Source organism: Cavia porcellus, unplaced genomic scaffold, assembly GCF_034190915.1.
Source record: "Cavia porcellus strain 051 isolate PalLab524CR breed Dunkin Hartley unplaced genomic scaffold, mCavPor4.1 scaffold_40, whole genome shotgun sequence".
NCBI lineage: Eukaryota > Metazoa > Chordata > Mammalia > Rodentia > Caviidae > Cavia > Cavia porcellus.
In genome coordinates, this window is record NW_026947523.1 from 2,895,138 (window position 1) to 2,911,544 (window position 16,407).

At 54.8% G+C, this 16,407-nt stretch overlaps 1 protein-coding gene across 3 annotated transcripts in view; it reads right to left on the reverse strand.

Annotated features, from left to right (window-relative positions):
* Positions 1 to 16,407, reverse strand: part of Tbc1d22a (TBC1 domain family member 22A) — a 288,301-nt gene that overhangs the window by 136,136 nt on the left and 135,758 nt on the right. For all 3 annotated transcript variants that reach the window (XM_003461946.5, XM_063243789.1, XM_063243788.1), the window contains exon 9: positions 10,327 to 10,436. In XM_003461946.5, the coding sequence (XP_003461994.2) occupies positions 10,327 to 10,436 (110 nt within the window). The remainder of the gene's footprint in view (positions 1 to 10,326; positions 10,437 to 16,407) is intronic.

Genomic DNA, 16,407 nt, shown 5'->3' on the forward strand with positions numbered 1-16,407 from the left:
AAAAATATACAGTAAACAGCAGCAATACTTCAATGAATTAGACAACCTGTTTAAAATGGTCAAATTCAAACAAACAAAAACTCTGCTGAGCACGGTGGTGATGCTACAGTCCTAGCACTCAGGAGGCTGAGGCAGGAGGATCACTGCAAGTTCAATATCATCCTGGGCTACAAGTGAGTTTAAGGTCAGCCTGAACTACAAAGTAAGATCCTGTCTCAAAATAAATGAATAAATGTTTTTAAAATTTAAAAAACTACAAAACTGACATGAGAAAAAATAGAAAATCTAGATAGCCCTAACTTGGGTGGAAAGCAAATTCATATTTTCTCACAAAGAAAATTCCAGACCAAAATGTTTTCACTACTGAATTCTATCTACCATTTAAGGAATAAGCAGTATCAATCTTACTCAAAATCTTTCAGACTTTATAGGAGCATTTTATAAAGCCACCATCTCCCGAAGGCAAAAATAAAAAAGACATCAGGAAAAATGAAAACTAAAGACTAATATTCCTCCTGAACAGACATATGAAAATTGTTAAAAAAATATATTATCAGAGATAATTCAGAAATATGTAAAAGGGTTATATAGTCTGTGACAAAAATGACAAAGTGCAGCTTATCTCTGGACAAGGTAGGACTTATCTCAGGAATACAGGTTGCTTTAACATTCAAAATTAATCAACGTCCGCTATGCCAATGAGATTTAAAAAAAAAAAAGTATTGGCATTTCAATTGGTGGAAAAAAGCATTCACCAAAATAAGGATTCATAGTATTTTTAAAATGCTGGTAAACTCTGATCTGTCTTCCTGTTTGTCATCCACCGAGTCTTAAAAATCTGACCCTCACCTTCTACTTCCCTTATACAGCAAGTATTCCTCAAATATAAAAGCTCGCCAGAAGACCAGGGTGCTGTTAACACCCAGATCCCTCCTCTGCACGCGCCTCGCACTACCAACAGCTGCCCCCACAGACGGCCCGGAGACGGCCGGGGTTACCACCACTGAGGAACACCTGTCCTCGCAACGGGACGCTGCCCTGTGGTCCTGGAGCAGGCAAGACAGCCGGACAAGTAAGTCAAAGCCAGCGCGCTGGGCAGAGAGATGCGAAGCCCCTGTTTGCAGAGGACAACTGTGCGACGCTGACAGCCCTGAGGCACCAGCAGAACCTCCCGGGTGAGTGAGGAAGCAGCACGGGGCGACCACACAGTGTCTGCTATGCACACGCTCATCTGTGATGAGACCGTCCACTCGTGCATGGGGAGTGGAGTTCACCTCCCTCCCTGGGAATCAGGCTAGTATCGAGGCCCGGTCCATGGCACCAGTTATCAGGGACCCCTGCAGTGCGTCCCCAAGAACCAGGCAAGACCTGCAAGGAAGGAGGGCTCTGGGGTGATGGGGTTCCCTAGAACAAAGACTAAGACTCTAATCAGCCAGTGCAGGGGAGGGTAAGGGGCTTCTCCTGGAGCAAGTTTAACCTGGCAAAGAAAACACAATTCGCCCCCCACCCGGTGCTAGTCTTGCTGCATTGTCTCGGCAGACTTCATCCTGCCCTCCCTGACCAAGAGGAAGAGGCATTTCCACATTCCAGCAGCGGCCTGCAGTGGGGCGAGGGGGCCTTGGGCAGACTCTGTGCCTGTCTGTAATCTGTGGTCCCCGGCAGGTGCCCTGTGAATGCTTCATCAGCGAGCACGGCAGTCGTGACTGCTGGACGTGGTGGGAGGACGTACGTGGCTGCTGAGACTCGGACGTGAGCAATGCAGCTCACAGCACCCCTGGAGCCCCTGCCGCCCCCACCTCCCCAGAAGTCTGACCACTCCCCACCATGCTGTGAGGACGGACTCACGGACAGGCGATGAGTAAAGAGCGCCATCTAACACCCCGCTTGCCTCACCAACACCAGCCGCCAGGTCTTCCCACCTGAGGTCCAGATGCCGTGGAGCAGGCGGGGCGGGCCGCATCCACACAGTCTAGGGGGTGGCTGCGGTAACTCAGGAAGCTGTGGAGTGAGGATTTCATATGCACCAACAGCGGCTGGAAATCTACAGTGGTTTACAAGATCCAGGAGTTCTGCATACAGCAATAATAAAGAAAAACAACAAACCCACACCATGCAAAGTAGCGGTACAACCCCAAAGTACTAGCAACAAATCTGACAAAAATATAACACAGGCCACACACTGAAAGCGATGAGGAGTGTGTGAGGGTCAGCTGGAGAATAAACACATGAAGCAAGGCTCCACGCTAGTGAGGACCAAGACGTACTGCAGGGACTGTCCACTTCAGGGAGACTGACAGTGGGGCCAGCAGGAGTCCACTGAGGAGCCCAGCAGGCTTTATTGTTATTTCTATTCTTGGTAGGAAATGGCAGTCTAACAATAAACTTTACATTAAAATGCAAGGACTAAACCACTCCAAGCAAGGCAATTGAAAAGGATAAAGTTGGAGACAGTACCTAACTGTACTCCAGGAAGAACTAAGGGAATTAAGCCAGGATGAACTGGCTTAAAAACTCACCGCTAGCCCAACAGGACAACACAGAACGCTGAAACGGATGCGCACTCACACAGGCGTTAAACTGTCAGCAAAGGTGCAAAGTATCTACTACAGAAGCAGAACAGAATGTTTCCAACACGTGGCGTTGTGTCACTAGCCAGTCTTCACAAAGAGTAAATACACACATAAACCCTCACACTTTCCTCAGAGCGCACCACGAGAATTAGGTCCCGCTAGACCAGAGACCTGACGTCAAACTACAGCGCCTCTAGAAGCAAAGCACAAGAGAATATCCCGGCATCTGGGGAGGAAGCGAGGGACTTCTGATGCAGATAAGGAAACAATTACCACGAAGGAGAAGAGTTAGCCTTGATTAGCACTACAGTGCTCCACTCTGCAGAAGACACTGCCAAGAAAGCGGGCTGAGAAGCCAGGAGTGGACAGAAACTGTTCTCGAAATAATACAGAGCTCCACCAAGGCTTGCTGCACAGCCCAGAGAAGGGCAGGCAGGCAGGAAGGACAGGAAACTCAGAGGGACCAGCCGGCGTTCCCATGTGGAAGGGCCGGCACTTACACTGTCATTGCCAGGGACGGAAACGGGACGATGCTCGGGTGACAAGACCTGGCTCTCACACAAGCCGCTCCAGCAGGCCACGGGGCACAGCGCTGGGCAGGCCACGGGCACTGCGGAGCCTCGGCCGGGGCACGCTGGCCCCACTGTTCCGGAGAGCAGATGACCAAGCCAGAGGCGGACGAGGGGGAACTTGTGATCACAAAGATTGAAACATTTGTTCACACAGTGAAACAGAATTTTATGGTTTTTGATGCTATTTTAAATTAATTTTTAAAATTTTCCACTTTTAAATTGCTTTCTGCTCAATGACTCATTCTTAACGAATCTTCTCTTGCAGCCCAGTAACTAACACATTCTTGTCTGTTTAATAAGCCATTCTGTAATGTTAACAAATGCTTGATTTTATCAACATAGGCTCTAAAAATCACACTGCTTCCCATTTCACAAGATCTACTGTACATTTTGAATCTTGTTTACTCTTTCAGATTCTTATAGCAGGGACACAATACAATGTTTGCACACGAGTCTGATTTATTTCTGAGTGTGGTCTCAATTTGCATCCACTTACCTATAAGAGCCTCAAGTTTATCCTTCTTTATAGCTGAGTAGTACTCCACTACTCAGCACATCTTTTTATCCATTCATCAGTTGGCAGGCATTTGGGTTGTTTCTAAGAGTCAGCTATTACAAATTGTGCTGCTATCAACATGGGTGCACAGTTATCACTGTGGCATGCTTTTTAATTCTCCCGGGAAGACATCCAGGACCTCTAACCCTAGTATTCTGAAGAAATCTCCACACTACTTAAAAGTAAAGAACTGGGATGTGGGTAAGGACAAAACAAGGGAGGGAGGAGGGGGAACTATACACACACGCACACGCACACGCACACGCACACACGCACACGCACGCACACGCACACCATGTTTAAGGCAACTGCACTACTGATTTCTGTCGGGTCACTGAAAAGGATGGTTTGTGCTTCTACTGTTTGAGCAGTTCTCCAGGCCTACGTCTTGTCACCTGAGCAACTACTTTTAAGATAACAATAGACAACATACTAACCATTATTAATGCCCTGTTAGCTTGTTTTGAAATTCTGTAACACTTTTTGTCTTTTCTCTTTAAAATTTTTTTAAAAAGTCAAATTTTATGTTAAAACAATAAATCACATTGCTCTGTGCAAGAACCAGCAAACATCTAGACAGCTGTGGACGGGCCACCCTAAGCCCTCACTCGAGGCCGCCTGCGCGTCCTGGGCGGGCCCTGCAACGACCCAGAGCACACATGTGCACCAACTGTCCACCGCCTGGGGCAGCAGAGCGCACGCCCTCCTGCGTTCTCTCCAAGCAGCAGGCAGCCAGCAGCATCTGAGTGCGGACTCCCTGCGGCCAGACACCGGAGCTCGCCCCGCTCTGCAGCCACCCTCCCTCCCCAACGAGCCCTGGTCTCCCCGGTACACTCTTCAGAACTCCCCCAGCCCGGCCTGGACGCCCCACCTGCACCAAGGGAAGCCTTGACCCATCCTGGGCCCCATCCTGGGCCTGCTGGTTCCCAGCCTTCGCACAGAGTGCATCTCTCACGGCTCCCGCAGCACCCATCAGCTCTGAGGCTGAGGAATTCGTCCCCAAGGAAAAGAAATGTAAATCACTAATTAGAAAAGGCAATAGTTCTTTTCTACTCAAAGAAGCTGTCCTGCTAAGTAATGAATCCAAGAGTAATAGTATGACTTCAGGGTAGGCAAACATGGGAGCCGTAATTCAGGAAGTAACGGCTAACCAACAACCTTGGCCTGAGTGTCGTCAGCCAAATGCAAAGCCTGGCAAGAGCACAAGAGCAGTCCCTGAGCGCCTACCCTAACGCGGCCTCTCCAGCCAGGGGCTCCCAAGTGCACCCAACCTGAGCCCCAGGGAGAGGCGGCAGCTTCCGGTCCCGCCAGGCCTGGCCCAGTGTCCCCTTTCAGTGAAACCCTCTTTTTAAGAATACACATCTATTTCTGTAACGTATACCAAAAACTTACCCCCAAGGCAACCGCTACTACCGAGCAGCATTAGAAAGACACAGTCCACAAAGCCATTCAGAGAAGAAAGGGCCTGTTTCTTCTTAAACCCTTCACTCTCACACGGGGCTTCCCAGTCCACTGGGCGAGAAGAGCAGCCCACTACGCACCAATCCACTCTGCCAGCTGATGAGGAGCCCAGGAAGGCTTGGCCTGAGCCCCAAGAACCCACACGCAGTCAGCCTGGCACCCTGAGCTCACGGCCCAGAGAACAAGTCACACAGAGTGGCACTCGAGAGGAGGGTGGGGACCCACCAGGAGTGACAGGAAGGCCAGGACCAAGCAACTCTGCAAAGGAAACACCCCGATTCCTCGGGTACCCTGGACTCAGGAAGGGTACCCGCCTTCCGGTCCCCAGCACTGAGCATGCCCCACAGAAGCTTAAAGGTCTAGCAGGGAGCACTCATCACCAGGACTCCGGTACCCACCGCCCCTGTGCATCCTGGCCAGCTTGAGTCCTCCTGCCGGACAGACCCCAGAGGCCACACAGTCGCTATGTCAGGCCTGCTGACCCACAAAATAAAGCATTTTCTCACCACCTCGCTCGCCTCTCAAAGCAAAACCATCTGAGTGGAATCATTAACAGGGTCACGCAGGAGGGGAAAGTCCGTATGTGCTGGCAGTCGGCCAGCGTCTTCCAGTGTTTCTTCCTGTGGCCTAGGTGGGGCAGCCGTGCACTGCTAGACGTGCAGTAGCAGACACTGCTGAGCAGTGCCAGTGGAGCAGGGACAGAGCAGCCACCCACAAGCATGCAGTTTCCCAGCAGCCCCAGGAGGAACACGGCTCCCCCCGCCGCCTGTGCCCCGCCACAGTGCCACACCACCCTGCTGCCTGGCTTGCCCTCTTGCACCCGGCCACCTGCGAGTTTCAGCTGGCTGGCATCCCACAGTCTCCCCTTCTGGGCCCAGACACAGCCTGCATTTCCGGGCCGGCTTAGACAGGTGGCGCCGATGACCTCAGGGGAGCTCTGGGGAGCTGCAGCGGCTTCCCCCCTCACTCTATGATATCTCCCGCTTCGGGAGGCCAAGACCTCACATGAAGCTGCTGCCACCTTCTAACAGCACCAAGGAAGAAGAAACAGAGCATCTCTGAAGCAACTACTCACGGGGAGGCACTGCGCATCAAAGGGCCAGGCTGCTGGGAAGGCTGTGATCACAGACCACCTGGCTCTGCCACCGACTTAATGCCTGGCTTCCCAGCCACACTGGGTCTGTCCGGGTCTGTCCACAGAATAGGGCCCAACACGCAGGGAGGCCTCCTCTAGCTACCAGCCCGACTCAGACCAAGGCCGGCCAGCATCCTGGGGACACTGGGAAAACAGTACTCTCTGCAGGCAGGACCTGGAGCTCTGAACCCAACTCATCTGCCTGACCCACTCGTCACAGAGCGCAGCGAGCAGGAGCCAGGCTAGGCCAAACCCGGCCTACCACGCTCTCACCAGTGTGGGAGGCACCTTGGGGCTGCTGCGAGGGAAGAGGACACTTGGAAAAGGGCCTGGCTCTGGCCATGCTCCGGTCACCCTGCCCCAGTCGGGGGCCCCCAGCTCTCCTGCCTGTCACACTTCTGTGCATGCACATCCTACGCTGCCCAGGCCCAGCCGGGGGTCGGCCACTCTGCAGCGACCCTGGTCCCTACCAAAGCTTCTGCCTTCCACCCATCTGAAAGCCACGAGGCCATTCTGGGGCTGCGCAGGAACCGCAGGCTTCCTAGCCACTTCTGCGGGGCCTGCCTGCCGGCTCCCCCACCCTTCCGCATCTTCACACCTGCCACGTGAGGCAGCAGGAGGCCGGGCGACGTGATTAAATCCAGGTGGTGCCTTTGCTCCGTGCTGGTGTCCGCTGCTGCAGCTGCAGCTTTCATCCCCCGCGGCCTCTCCGGCGCGGGCCCGCCCCTCCTGCTCCCCATCCGGGGTTCCGCTTGCTCCCTGCCATTTTGCTCTGGCTCGTCTTCCCGAGGCTTGTTCACTGAGTATCAGTGAGGAGCACGCCTGGAAGCTCTGGGCTGCCTTGCAGACCCGGGCTTGCCCCAGCCAGCTTCCCCTCTGGGCCTGTCTCACTCCTTCCTGCTCCGGGTCTTTCCTCTCTCCTACTCTGCACTTCTGGCTGCCTGCTCAGCGGCTTCCTGGGAACCCTCCTGGCCCTCCTCTGGTGCAAGGCTCGGCTCCCGATACCCCGATGAGGCTGCCGCTGCCCCGCCAAGGCTGCGGGCAGCTGCTCATCGCTGACATCTTCAGTCTGCTCAGCGGAGCAGCTCTTACCATCAGCGCCTTGCGCCCCCTCGCTCTGTGGTGCCCTCCTGTCAAGGGCACCTCTGCAGATGACGGCAGCAGCACAGGCCTCGCCTGGACACTCTCCACCTGCTCTGCTTTGCTCAGAACCATCTCGCTTTGATTTCCGAACCGAACCTGGGTTTCCCTGGTGGGACCACTCTGTTCCTTCAGCTCTCAGACCTTCCAAACCATGACCACACCCAGCAGTTCCCGCAGCTGTGCCCCGCCCCGCCCTCAGGGTCACCCTCTTCCTTCCTGGAGGTCTCCCCTCGTCGCCAGAGTCCAGCGACGCACTATCAGTGTTTTCTGAGCACCTGGCTTGGAGGCCGTGTGGCTTGCTCTCTTTCTTGCTAGGCCAGTGCAGTCAAAGCCTTCCGAGCCACAGCCATCAGCTGTCCCCTATCCCTGCCCTGCCCACCTGGCTCCGGACTCCACAGCAGCAGGGCAGGTGGGTGACGCACACCACAGTCCTCCGAGGGCCCCAGGGCCGGCACAGGTTGGAGCCCCTGACATACCTGACTAATCAATGGAATGAACCAAGAAATTCATAAAATCTCACAGAAAGCAGAAAGGCAAAGGGAAGCTCCAAGGTTAACCCACCACACAACTGCCCCCACCGGACCTCAGAGGCTAAGAGGACGCCGAGGCAGGCTGCATGTCCAGAGCCTCCCCTGCGAGCAGGGTGCCAAGCCACGCTGAGCCCCAGGCCGGGGCCACACAGGCCACAGCGTCTCGGGCAGGTGGCTCCACCTCGGCTCCCAGCTGGAGCGCAGGAATAGCCTCGGGGTGGTCAGGGTCACAGCACCCGTGTGAAGAGGCACCGCCATGCAGGACATGCAGCCAGCTCCCCATCTTCAACCTCGCTCTCTGGGCCACACTTGACACTGGGGGTCACAGGTCCTTCGCAGTCCGGGGACAGTTACTCTGTGCTTGTCTCTGGCAAGGGCGTGGGCCATCAGCACCCTTTGCTGAACACAGCTGACTCGATGAAGGGCAGGGGACACCAGCAAAAGCCAGCAGAGGGTCTTCCCCAAGGACTTCCCATCAGGCCGTGATGGCATGAACAGGGCTCAGGAGGACCACTGGGGAGATGGAACATGAGGCAGGAGAAGGTGACGAAGAGGCCCAGGGCGGGCTTACTGGGGCCACCAGGGGCAGCACCAGCCACAGGAGAGGCAGTGGAGCCCCTGCATGGCCAGGTGGAGGGACCTGGGCCCTCAGCCGCGGTTCCCAGAGGACTGTGCGGGATCAGTGGTGACCATGGGGCAGGAAGACAGGCGCCGCCCTGCTGCCCCACGCTGTGAGCAGCACCAGAGGAGCCCAGTGCTCCCACCGGCAGCTCTGTCAGTAACCAGGTCGTCAGACACAGGCTCCGGTGGAAAGTGACAAGCGCGCACGGACTGTGCTGCAGCTGACCCATTCACAAACAGGCTGACGAGCCTGTGCTGGACGGCACGCGTCCCACCGCCACTCAGCATCCGGCGGCTGACACTGGGCACTTAGCACGGTTTACACTGTGCCTCGGTCTCTCCTGGGGGGGCTACATTCTGGAGCAAAGATAAAAACTGTGAAAGCATTAACAAAAGGAGGGAAGTGATGAGCCGGGGCTGGGGCTGGGCCAAAACGCGTCTGCAGTGGGCAGTTTCTTCACAGGAAATAAGTCACCAGGACACGTCGGGATCAGCCGCAGATACGAGGCTTCCACTCCTTAGCAGCACAAAGGGATTCTAATTTCTCCTTGTCCTCACCTAACTTATCAAAAGCAATGCAAACCCAGCTTCCCTCAACACAAAGAGTTGGGTTAATTTATTCAAATTAAACCTTGGAGTCTGAATCTTTAAGCTTCGTTTGATAAAAACCTGGTCTTGTCCCTTTCGGATCCAGAAGCCGAGCTGAGACTCTCCAGGCACAGCTGTGGGGACAGCAGCTCAGGGACAGCCCCCGAGTGCCACGGTGCCAGCCCTCGGCTTCTCGGAAGGGGCAGCAAAGTCAGGCAGCTGGGGCCAGGGCCCTCCTTGGGGCTTCCCAGAAGGAGCTCCGAAAACTTCCACCAATGAGCCCTGCCGCGGGCTTTCCTGCCTGGGTCGGCATCCACCGTCCTTCACCCCACGTGGGGTGCTTGTGCTGAACTAAACCACTGGCTCTGTTCTATGGGGAACTCCCAGGGCGCCCTCAGAAGTCTCTTCCCACTCCCTGCCAGGTGCAGAGCACAGTGCCTAGTGCAAAGCAGGCATCAAGGAAAGGCCCACGGGCACCGCAGAACCCAAGCTACGGCACCCTGCACTCCAGGGCAGCCGCTGACCTCAGCCAGTGCCCTGCGACACTCTCCAGCTCTAGTCCTCATTCCGAAGGCACCCGACAAGGTCATCCTGGGCACCCTGGCTGGGGCGTCCTTCCCCCAGCCAGTTTGCACAAAAGCAGCCCTCATCCCTGGGGCCATCAAACCAAGCGGCCAGGACACCTGCAGCAGCCTGGCCACGACACCCAGGACTGCACCCAGTGAGTTTCCAACAATGCTCAGCTGCAGTCTCCCAAACGCTAAGGGCCCTGTACCAAGGCTGGCAGGGCCAGAGGCAGCTCGAGGGTTCCCAACTGACCCTCTAAGGGGAGGTTCCTCCAGGTAATTTGCACCCGTGAGCAGCCACCCAGGTACTGAAGGTTGGGGTCTGCGGGCAGCAGGCGAGGGATACCGGGAGCCGTGGGATCGGGCATTGTGCCCACCTTCCTGCTGCAACTCTCAGGGAGACCCCATAGCCACCTTGGGCCAGGGGCACATAGGACTCATCTGACATCGCACCACCGGAGGAGCTGGGCGGCCATGCAGACACCAGGCTGCCAGCTCGGTGACAGCGGCAGAGGCTCGGGCACCACCCCGCGTGGGTGCCCAGCCCCTTTGCACCAAGGCCCCGGCCTGGGAGCGAGGCTCACCTGGATACCGTCCAGCAGCTTGCTCACGCACCAGTAGGTGTCGGCCTCCACGTTGCGCAGCAGCTCCGCAGGCACACGGGAGACGTCGAGCAAGTCCACATCGTCCTCCTCTACAGGGCCAAACAGGGAAAGACAAGGCAAAATTAACCAGGGGACCAAGCAGCGGGGGCTCCCCCTCCGCCCCATTCTTCACTGCACTAACTAAACGGCACATGCAGGCTTACACCTCATCACTTAACGCTTCTCAATTTTAATACCTAATTAGTTGCAGATAATTAATATTCTGAATCCCCTCCGATTAATTAACATAATTAATATATTGTAAATTATTGCTTCTCAGGCGTTTCACATTCTAATAAAGGAGAACCTAGAATATATTACTCAATTCCTAATGGAATCCAGAAGTTTCTCCATCAGACTTTTTTTTTTTTCTTTTGAGACAGGGTCTTGCTGGCCTCACGTTCACTCTGTAGCCCAGGCTGGCCTCCAACTCAGAGCAATCCTCCTGCCTCAGCCTTCCAAGTGCTGGAATTACACGGGTGTACCACCACACACAGCTCTCCATCAGATTTTTAAAGCCTTGCTTCTAAGATACGTATTTCTTCAGCAATAATCCCTGTAAAAACCTGTTCCCACGGTTGAAGTTTCCACAACCACCCTGCGTAAATACTTCTAAATGTGACCGAGTACCCCAGAAAGCAGGGCAAGATGTGCCTCAAAGAAAACACTGACAACAGTGCGCTCAATAGTTTCCCTGAGCCCGTAAGAGCCAATGAGAAAATATAACTTAAGAGTTCTTAGTGCAAAACAGATGCCTAATTGAAATGGCTTATCAGATATGTGAACAAACTAATTTTAGGTCCTTACAAAAATTGCTAGCACCCAGCAGAAAACTCATAAATGGTTTTTAAAATTATGTATCCCATTTTTCAATTTTCTCACTTTTGTTACATTTGCAAATGTACATGCATCTTTGCAAGCAAAATGTCCTTTCAGAAAAGAAACATTTTAAGCCAGAATGAATTTAGAAAGTTTTAAGCAGGAAAAAATCCCAGTAAAGCTAAGGACAATGCTAACTGCTAATGCTCACTGAGAGGTCCCTGGTGCCAGGCAGCCCTCTCTCTGCTGGGTTTGTGCCCCGCCCTCTGCTGTCACAGCTCTGGCCCGCTGCCCCATACCCGTGACGCACGGCACCCTGCACAGTCCCCAGCCCCCACTGGGGACGAGCACGCTGGCCCGTGGGCCAAGACTCACAATAGAAATCAAAACAATGTTAGGCTACATTCCCAGAGGCCCCCTCAGGTGGACAGCAAGGTCACGCAGCCCTGGGGCTCAGCCCTGTGGCAGGGCGGGTGGTGGTCCAGATCCCCAGCCCACCAGCGCACAGCAGTCAGTCTTAGGCATGGGGCTTCCTAACTGAGATGTAACTACAGGGTACTCAGCCGGACTACGGTGCCCGTAGTACTATGCACGCCCATCGCCTCATGCCTTCGGCTGTTGGCCTCACCCTGGCCTCCCCAAGGATGCTGGCAGCCATAACCTAGCTTCACCCAGGGAACTGCTGCCCAGACAGTCCACAAAGAGGGCTCCTACACTGCGGAGCTGTGGTGCGGGCTTCCTCTCACCAGCACAGCTTCCAGGGTATGCACAGCACAGCATGCATGGATTCATCTTCCTTCCGGGGCCGCATGGTGTTTCTGCACTGCCCAGCTGGCCCAAGGGTCGTCGCCACTGTGACTGAGGTGCACGGCAGATGCAGGCACCCTGCACGAGACCCACTGTACAACCAGCACACAGGGCACAGGGGCAGGCAGGGGAGCTGCTCCCCTCGAGACACTTTTACCTTAAGGTGAAAGGAGGAGGAGCCGGGGTGACCACCTGGCGGGGAGGTACAGGGAGGTCAGCTACTCCTAGGACTGAACTGCACAGGATTCTGTCCCTCACGGGGCACCAGACTCTCGTGCCTCACCACCCTCACTACCCCAGGGCTGGCCCAGAAAACAGACACGCACCAGCATGGCCTGGGCCTTCCCTGGGACCCAGGACTTGGAGGACGGGTGTGTGTGGCTGGCCACGGCTCCTCCCTTGGTCCTCCTTGTGACCTGACCTGGCTGTGACACCCACTCTAGCACACAAGGACAGCTCTGCCCACTGTGACCCAGCCCAGCAAAGTATCAGGCCTGGGAACCCTGCTGGCCAGGAGCACAGCAGTTGCCTGAACACACCCTCTCTGAATGCTGTCTCTGGAATCCCCCAGGGGAGCCGGGCAGTCACAAACGCAGGTGCCAGGTCTCCAGATGCTTGCTAGAGTGTGCCACAGACAGCACTGGAAGAGACAGGACAGAGCCATCACAACATCTATGGGAGTCACAGTACCCATAAGGGGCATGGCACCCAATGTGCCACACAGCTCCCATGTGGGTCATGGCACCCGTGTGACCCTGCTGTCTCTCCCCCGATGAACCTGAGGGCCAAGGGCACAGACACCGGTGCTGGCAGCCACCTCGCTGGGAAATGGCTTCAGCAGATGGGACCCCCATCCTGCTAGTCCAGAGCAGAGCTGATTTTATTTTGCAGTCTCAGTGAATGGAACCAGCAGCTGTGACCAAAGCAAGTCTCTGAGACATAGCCCACGGACACACTCTCCTTCTAGGACCTCCCAAGCATGGAGCTCGTTCCTCAGCTACGGGAAAAAGGAAACAGGGAGACAGAGCCCCAAGCCTTGCCTGGTCACAGAAAACAGGTGCTATGTGGGGTGCAGAAGCATCATTTTTCTTAGTCCGTTTAGCTGGCTTATTATACAACCCATGGAAATGTCAGAGGCCTATTCTAGGTGTCATTTCTCACAGCAGGCCATTTGTTACTCTTCAATGAAGTAATGGTATTTAACTCACAGAACCCCCCTGCAGATCTGTCTTCCAAATCTCAAGAGAATCAGAGTGGCCTTCCTGCTAGGAGGAGATAAACACCCCCGCCCAGGCCCCAGAGGACTTCACCCACGCTGGGGGAAGCACCAAGAGCAGCACGGCACACTTGGGAGCCCCAAGTGCAACCCAGAGGTGTCCTCAGCACAGGGCCCAGCGGAAGACAGAACACCGACAGCCCCACACCCAACCTGGGCAAGGTCAGCTCCCCTCCTCACTGCTGGAGGCCGAGCCGGGCGACCCCACGTTCCCTCGCCTTTGATCCTGCGCAGTGGACAGGCCGAGGGCCAGGAGAGCGGTGCGGGGCACATGGTGGTGCCAGCCTAACTGGCAGGCAGGCACACCCAGGACAAGAAAAGTAAGCAGTTCACCCCGTCCTCACTGGCTGAGTTCCATGGGGCGCACAGCCCAGGATGCACCCCTCGCCCGCTCCCTCTGTAAACACTTTGGGGTTCAAAGACAAACGATAAGCCACGGGTGGGGCGTGTCCAGTACTTTCCCCACCAGGGCTGGCACGGGGAGCCACGATGTCCTACCCTCCCCGCCCCCCGTCCTTGAGGGGCTTTCCAGGGCCTGACCTCAGTCCCTGCCACGGGCAAGGAGGCAATTTTTCTACTAGCAGCTTCCCGCTCAGAATTAAAGACTTTACCTTAAAATAGACATTTTAAATTTCTATTTCTTACCCTCGGGTACTCTCTAAGGTGACATTTATGCTAAACACGTTACTAAAAATAATGCAAACTAAACCAACTCATTTCATCTAAAGTTTGACTAGATTCTGGTCTTGATCATTTTGTTATGCGCTCACATTGACACTGGCAAGGGTGACACTGGGGTACCCTGCCTCTCTTCTCCCGAAGTACCCACAACTCTTTCCCACAGAGGCTGGGCCCTGTGCCCACTCCCTGTTCCTTCCCGGGCACTCAAGTTGAACCCTAAGAGTAGCAAAGAGGTTTAAAGTTCACAGTCCAACTCTGGAGAAGCTGGTCACTCTGCAGCCCGGGGCACAGGGGCAGGATCCCCAGTGTTCCCCTGGAACACGTCAGGTCGCAGGAGGGAAAAACACGCATGTAATTACAGATAATCTCCCCTGCCACCGCACACTGTAGGAACGCTTTGGGGATGATTTAAATAACCTTCTTGGAAAAGGCTGTCCTGCTATGTTAGGTACAAACGCAATCTGTAAAGTAATTCCCTTTCTATCAACAACTCTATTTCAAAAGCCTCACTGCCTCCCCTTGGTAAGACACAAGAACCCCAAGAACACGGTGCCCAAGAGCGCCACCAAGAGGGAACCCTGGACACCCATCTGGCTCTTTATTTTCTGCTGAAGGTACAGGGTGCAAAGGAAGTTTTCCCGAGGAATGGGTACTATTTTTGCAAATGGGAAGAAAATGGAATTTAAGCCACAGGAATTCAGCTGAGGTCTGCCCTGCAACCCCTCCCCATGAAGACTTCCCGAGCACAAACCTCCGAGGGCTGAGGTCCTGCCCTTGCAAAAGATTTGAGAAGCTGGGAAGCAGTCTGGGGTCAGCACGACTGGCGAGAGGACGCGGCCAGCATTCGTGGCAGGGGCAGCCTCTGCGCTCCAAAGCAGGGCAGCACTGCACAAGGACACAACTCCCACACTGGGGTGAGCTCAGAGTGACTGCCCGTCCGAGCAGATGGATGGACATTCGAGGGACATCAGTCGGCTGGGTCAGCAGGTGGATGGATGCTGACAGACACAGTCACGATAAAAGAACAGAGGCTGCCAAGCCTGGAAGCTGAAAACATACAGGGACCTAAGTGCTGTTTTGACATGCAAAAACTATTTCAGGGAAACAGCCAGAATTTTCTGTCCAACTTCCCCTGTCCGGAAGACAAAGGAAAGGCAAGCCCATGGGCCCCGCACCAAGAACATTCCTGGATGAGAGCGTGTGCTACGACAGCTGCCCGGCAGTAAAGACACCCGCCACCTGCAGCTTCTTCTGAGTGCACAAGAAGCCTGTGTGTGCACACCTATCTGTTCTGCCCCCAGAGGGGGACCAGCAGGGAGGTGACATGCTCTGAACCCCAGGGACCCCTCCCTCACTTCCACTGCCTGACAGCACGGCACAGCTCAGAGGGTTCAGGCTGGGTTGGCAGAAGAAGAGGCTCCAGTGGTCGCTGCCCGAATCTGCCCAGTGCAGCCAGAGCTCTGGAAAGTATGGTTCCGTGAGCACAAACCGCCCCTGGGTCCCACACAGCCCGGGCCTCGTCTTTCATGCAGCAGAAGAGCTGGCCCACGGGTCATCCTGGATCGGGGGCTCCTGGGAGGCTCCTGTCTCTCATGGTCTCCCCTCCTCCTCCCAGGGAGCCCCACTTTGTAATGATCAGGGAGGGCCAGCGAGCACAAAGGCAAGCATGCTTCGAGTTTTCCAGAGCAGAGGAGCCAGTGGCCAGAGAGGGGCAGTCCTGGAGGGAAGAGTGCCCTCACATCAGAGGGCCCAGGCCCCCAGCGGAAGCTCAGGAGAGCAGCAGGTAGAGAGCAGGCACTGCAGAGGGGGCCGCGGCTGTTGTTATGACTACACTAATCACCCGCACCGCACAAACCCTGCAATAAACCTCTCCACGTAATTAGGAGCTTAACTGGTAATCAAAAATATTCTGTTCTTTATATGGAAGCTGGAACTGCTCTATGGGTCTAATCTTCACATTTCCCACCTTGGGAGTTTTAAATTTCAAACCCTGACACTTCTGTGATGGAGATTTTAGCACTTAATTACGTAGGCTTGGGTTCCAATGCAGAGAAAAAAGTCCTGCTTTGGTGAGTGCAGCGTCACAAACACAAAACCATAAATTCACAAAATTCTTCAGTTCAGCAAAACCAACTAACACTGTGATCAAATTGGTTTAGCAGGAGGAATGTTAAATTCTAATAAACAATGCACACATCAAGGCCATAGACTTTACCATGGCCGGAGGACCCAGCTCTGCTCTTGGCTGTCAAGGGAGGCAGGCGAGCTGTCCACCTGTGATGGGCAGCATGGCCATGTGGTCAGTGGGTGGGCACCATCACAAGGACAGCATGCACAAGTCATGGGCAAGATCAATGACCCATCCAAGAGGGGCCCCGGGTGATGAGGACCTGCCCCTCTGCCCACCAGCCACTCAGCTCGGCTCCCCGTGCAGCCAC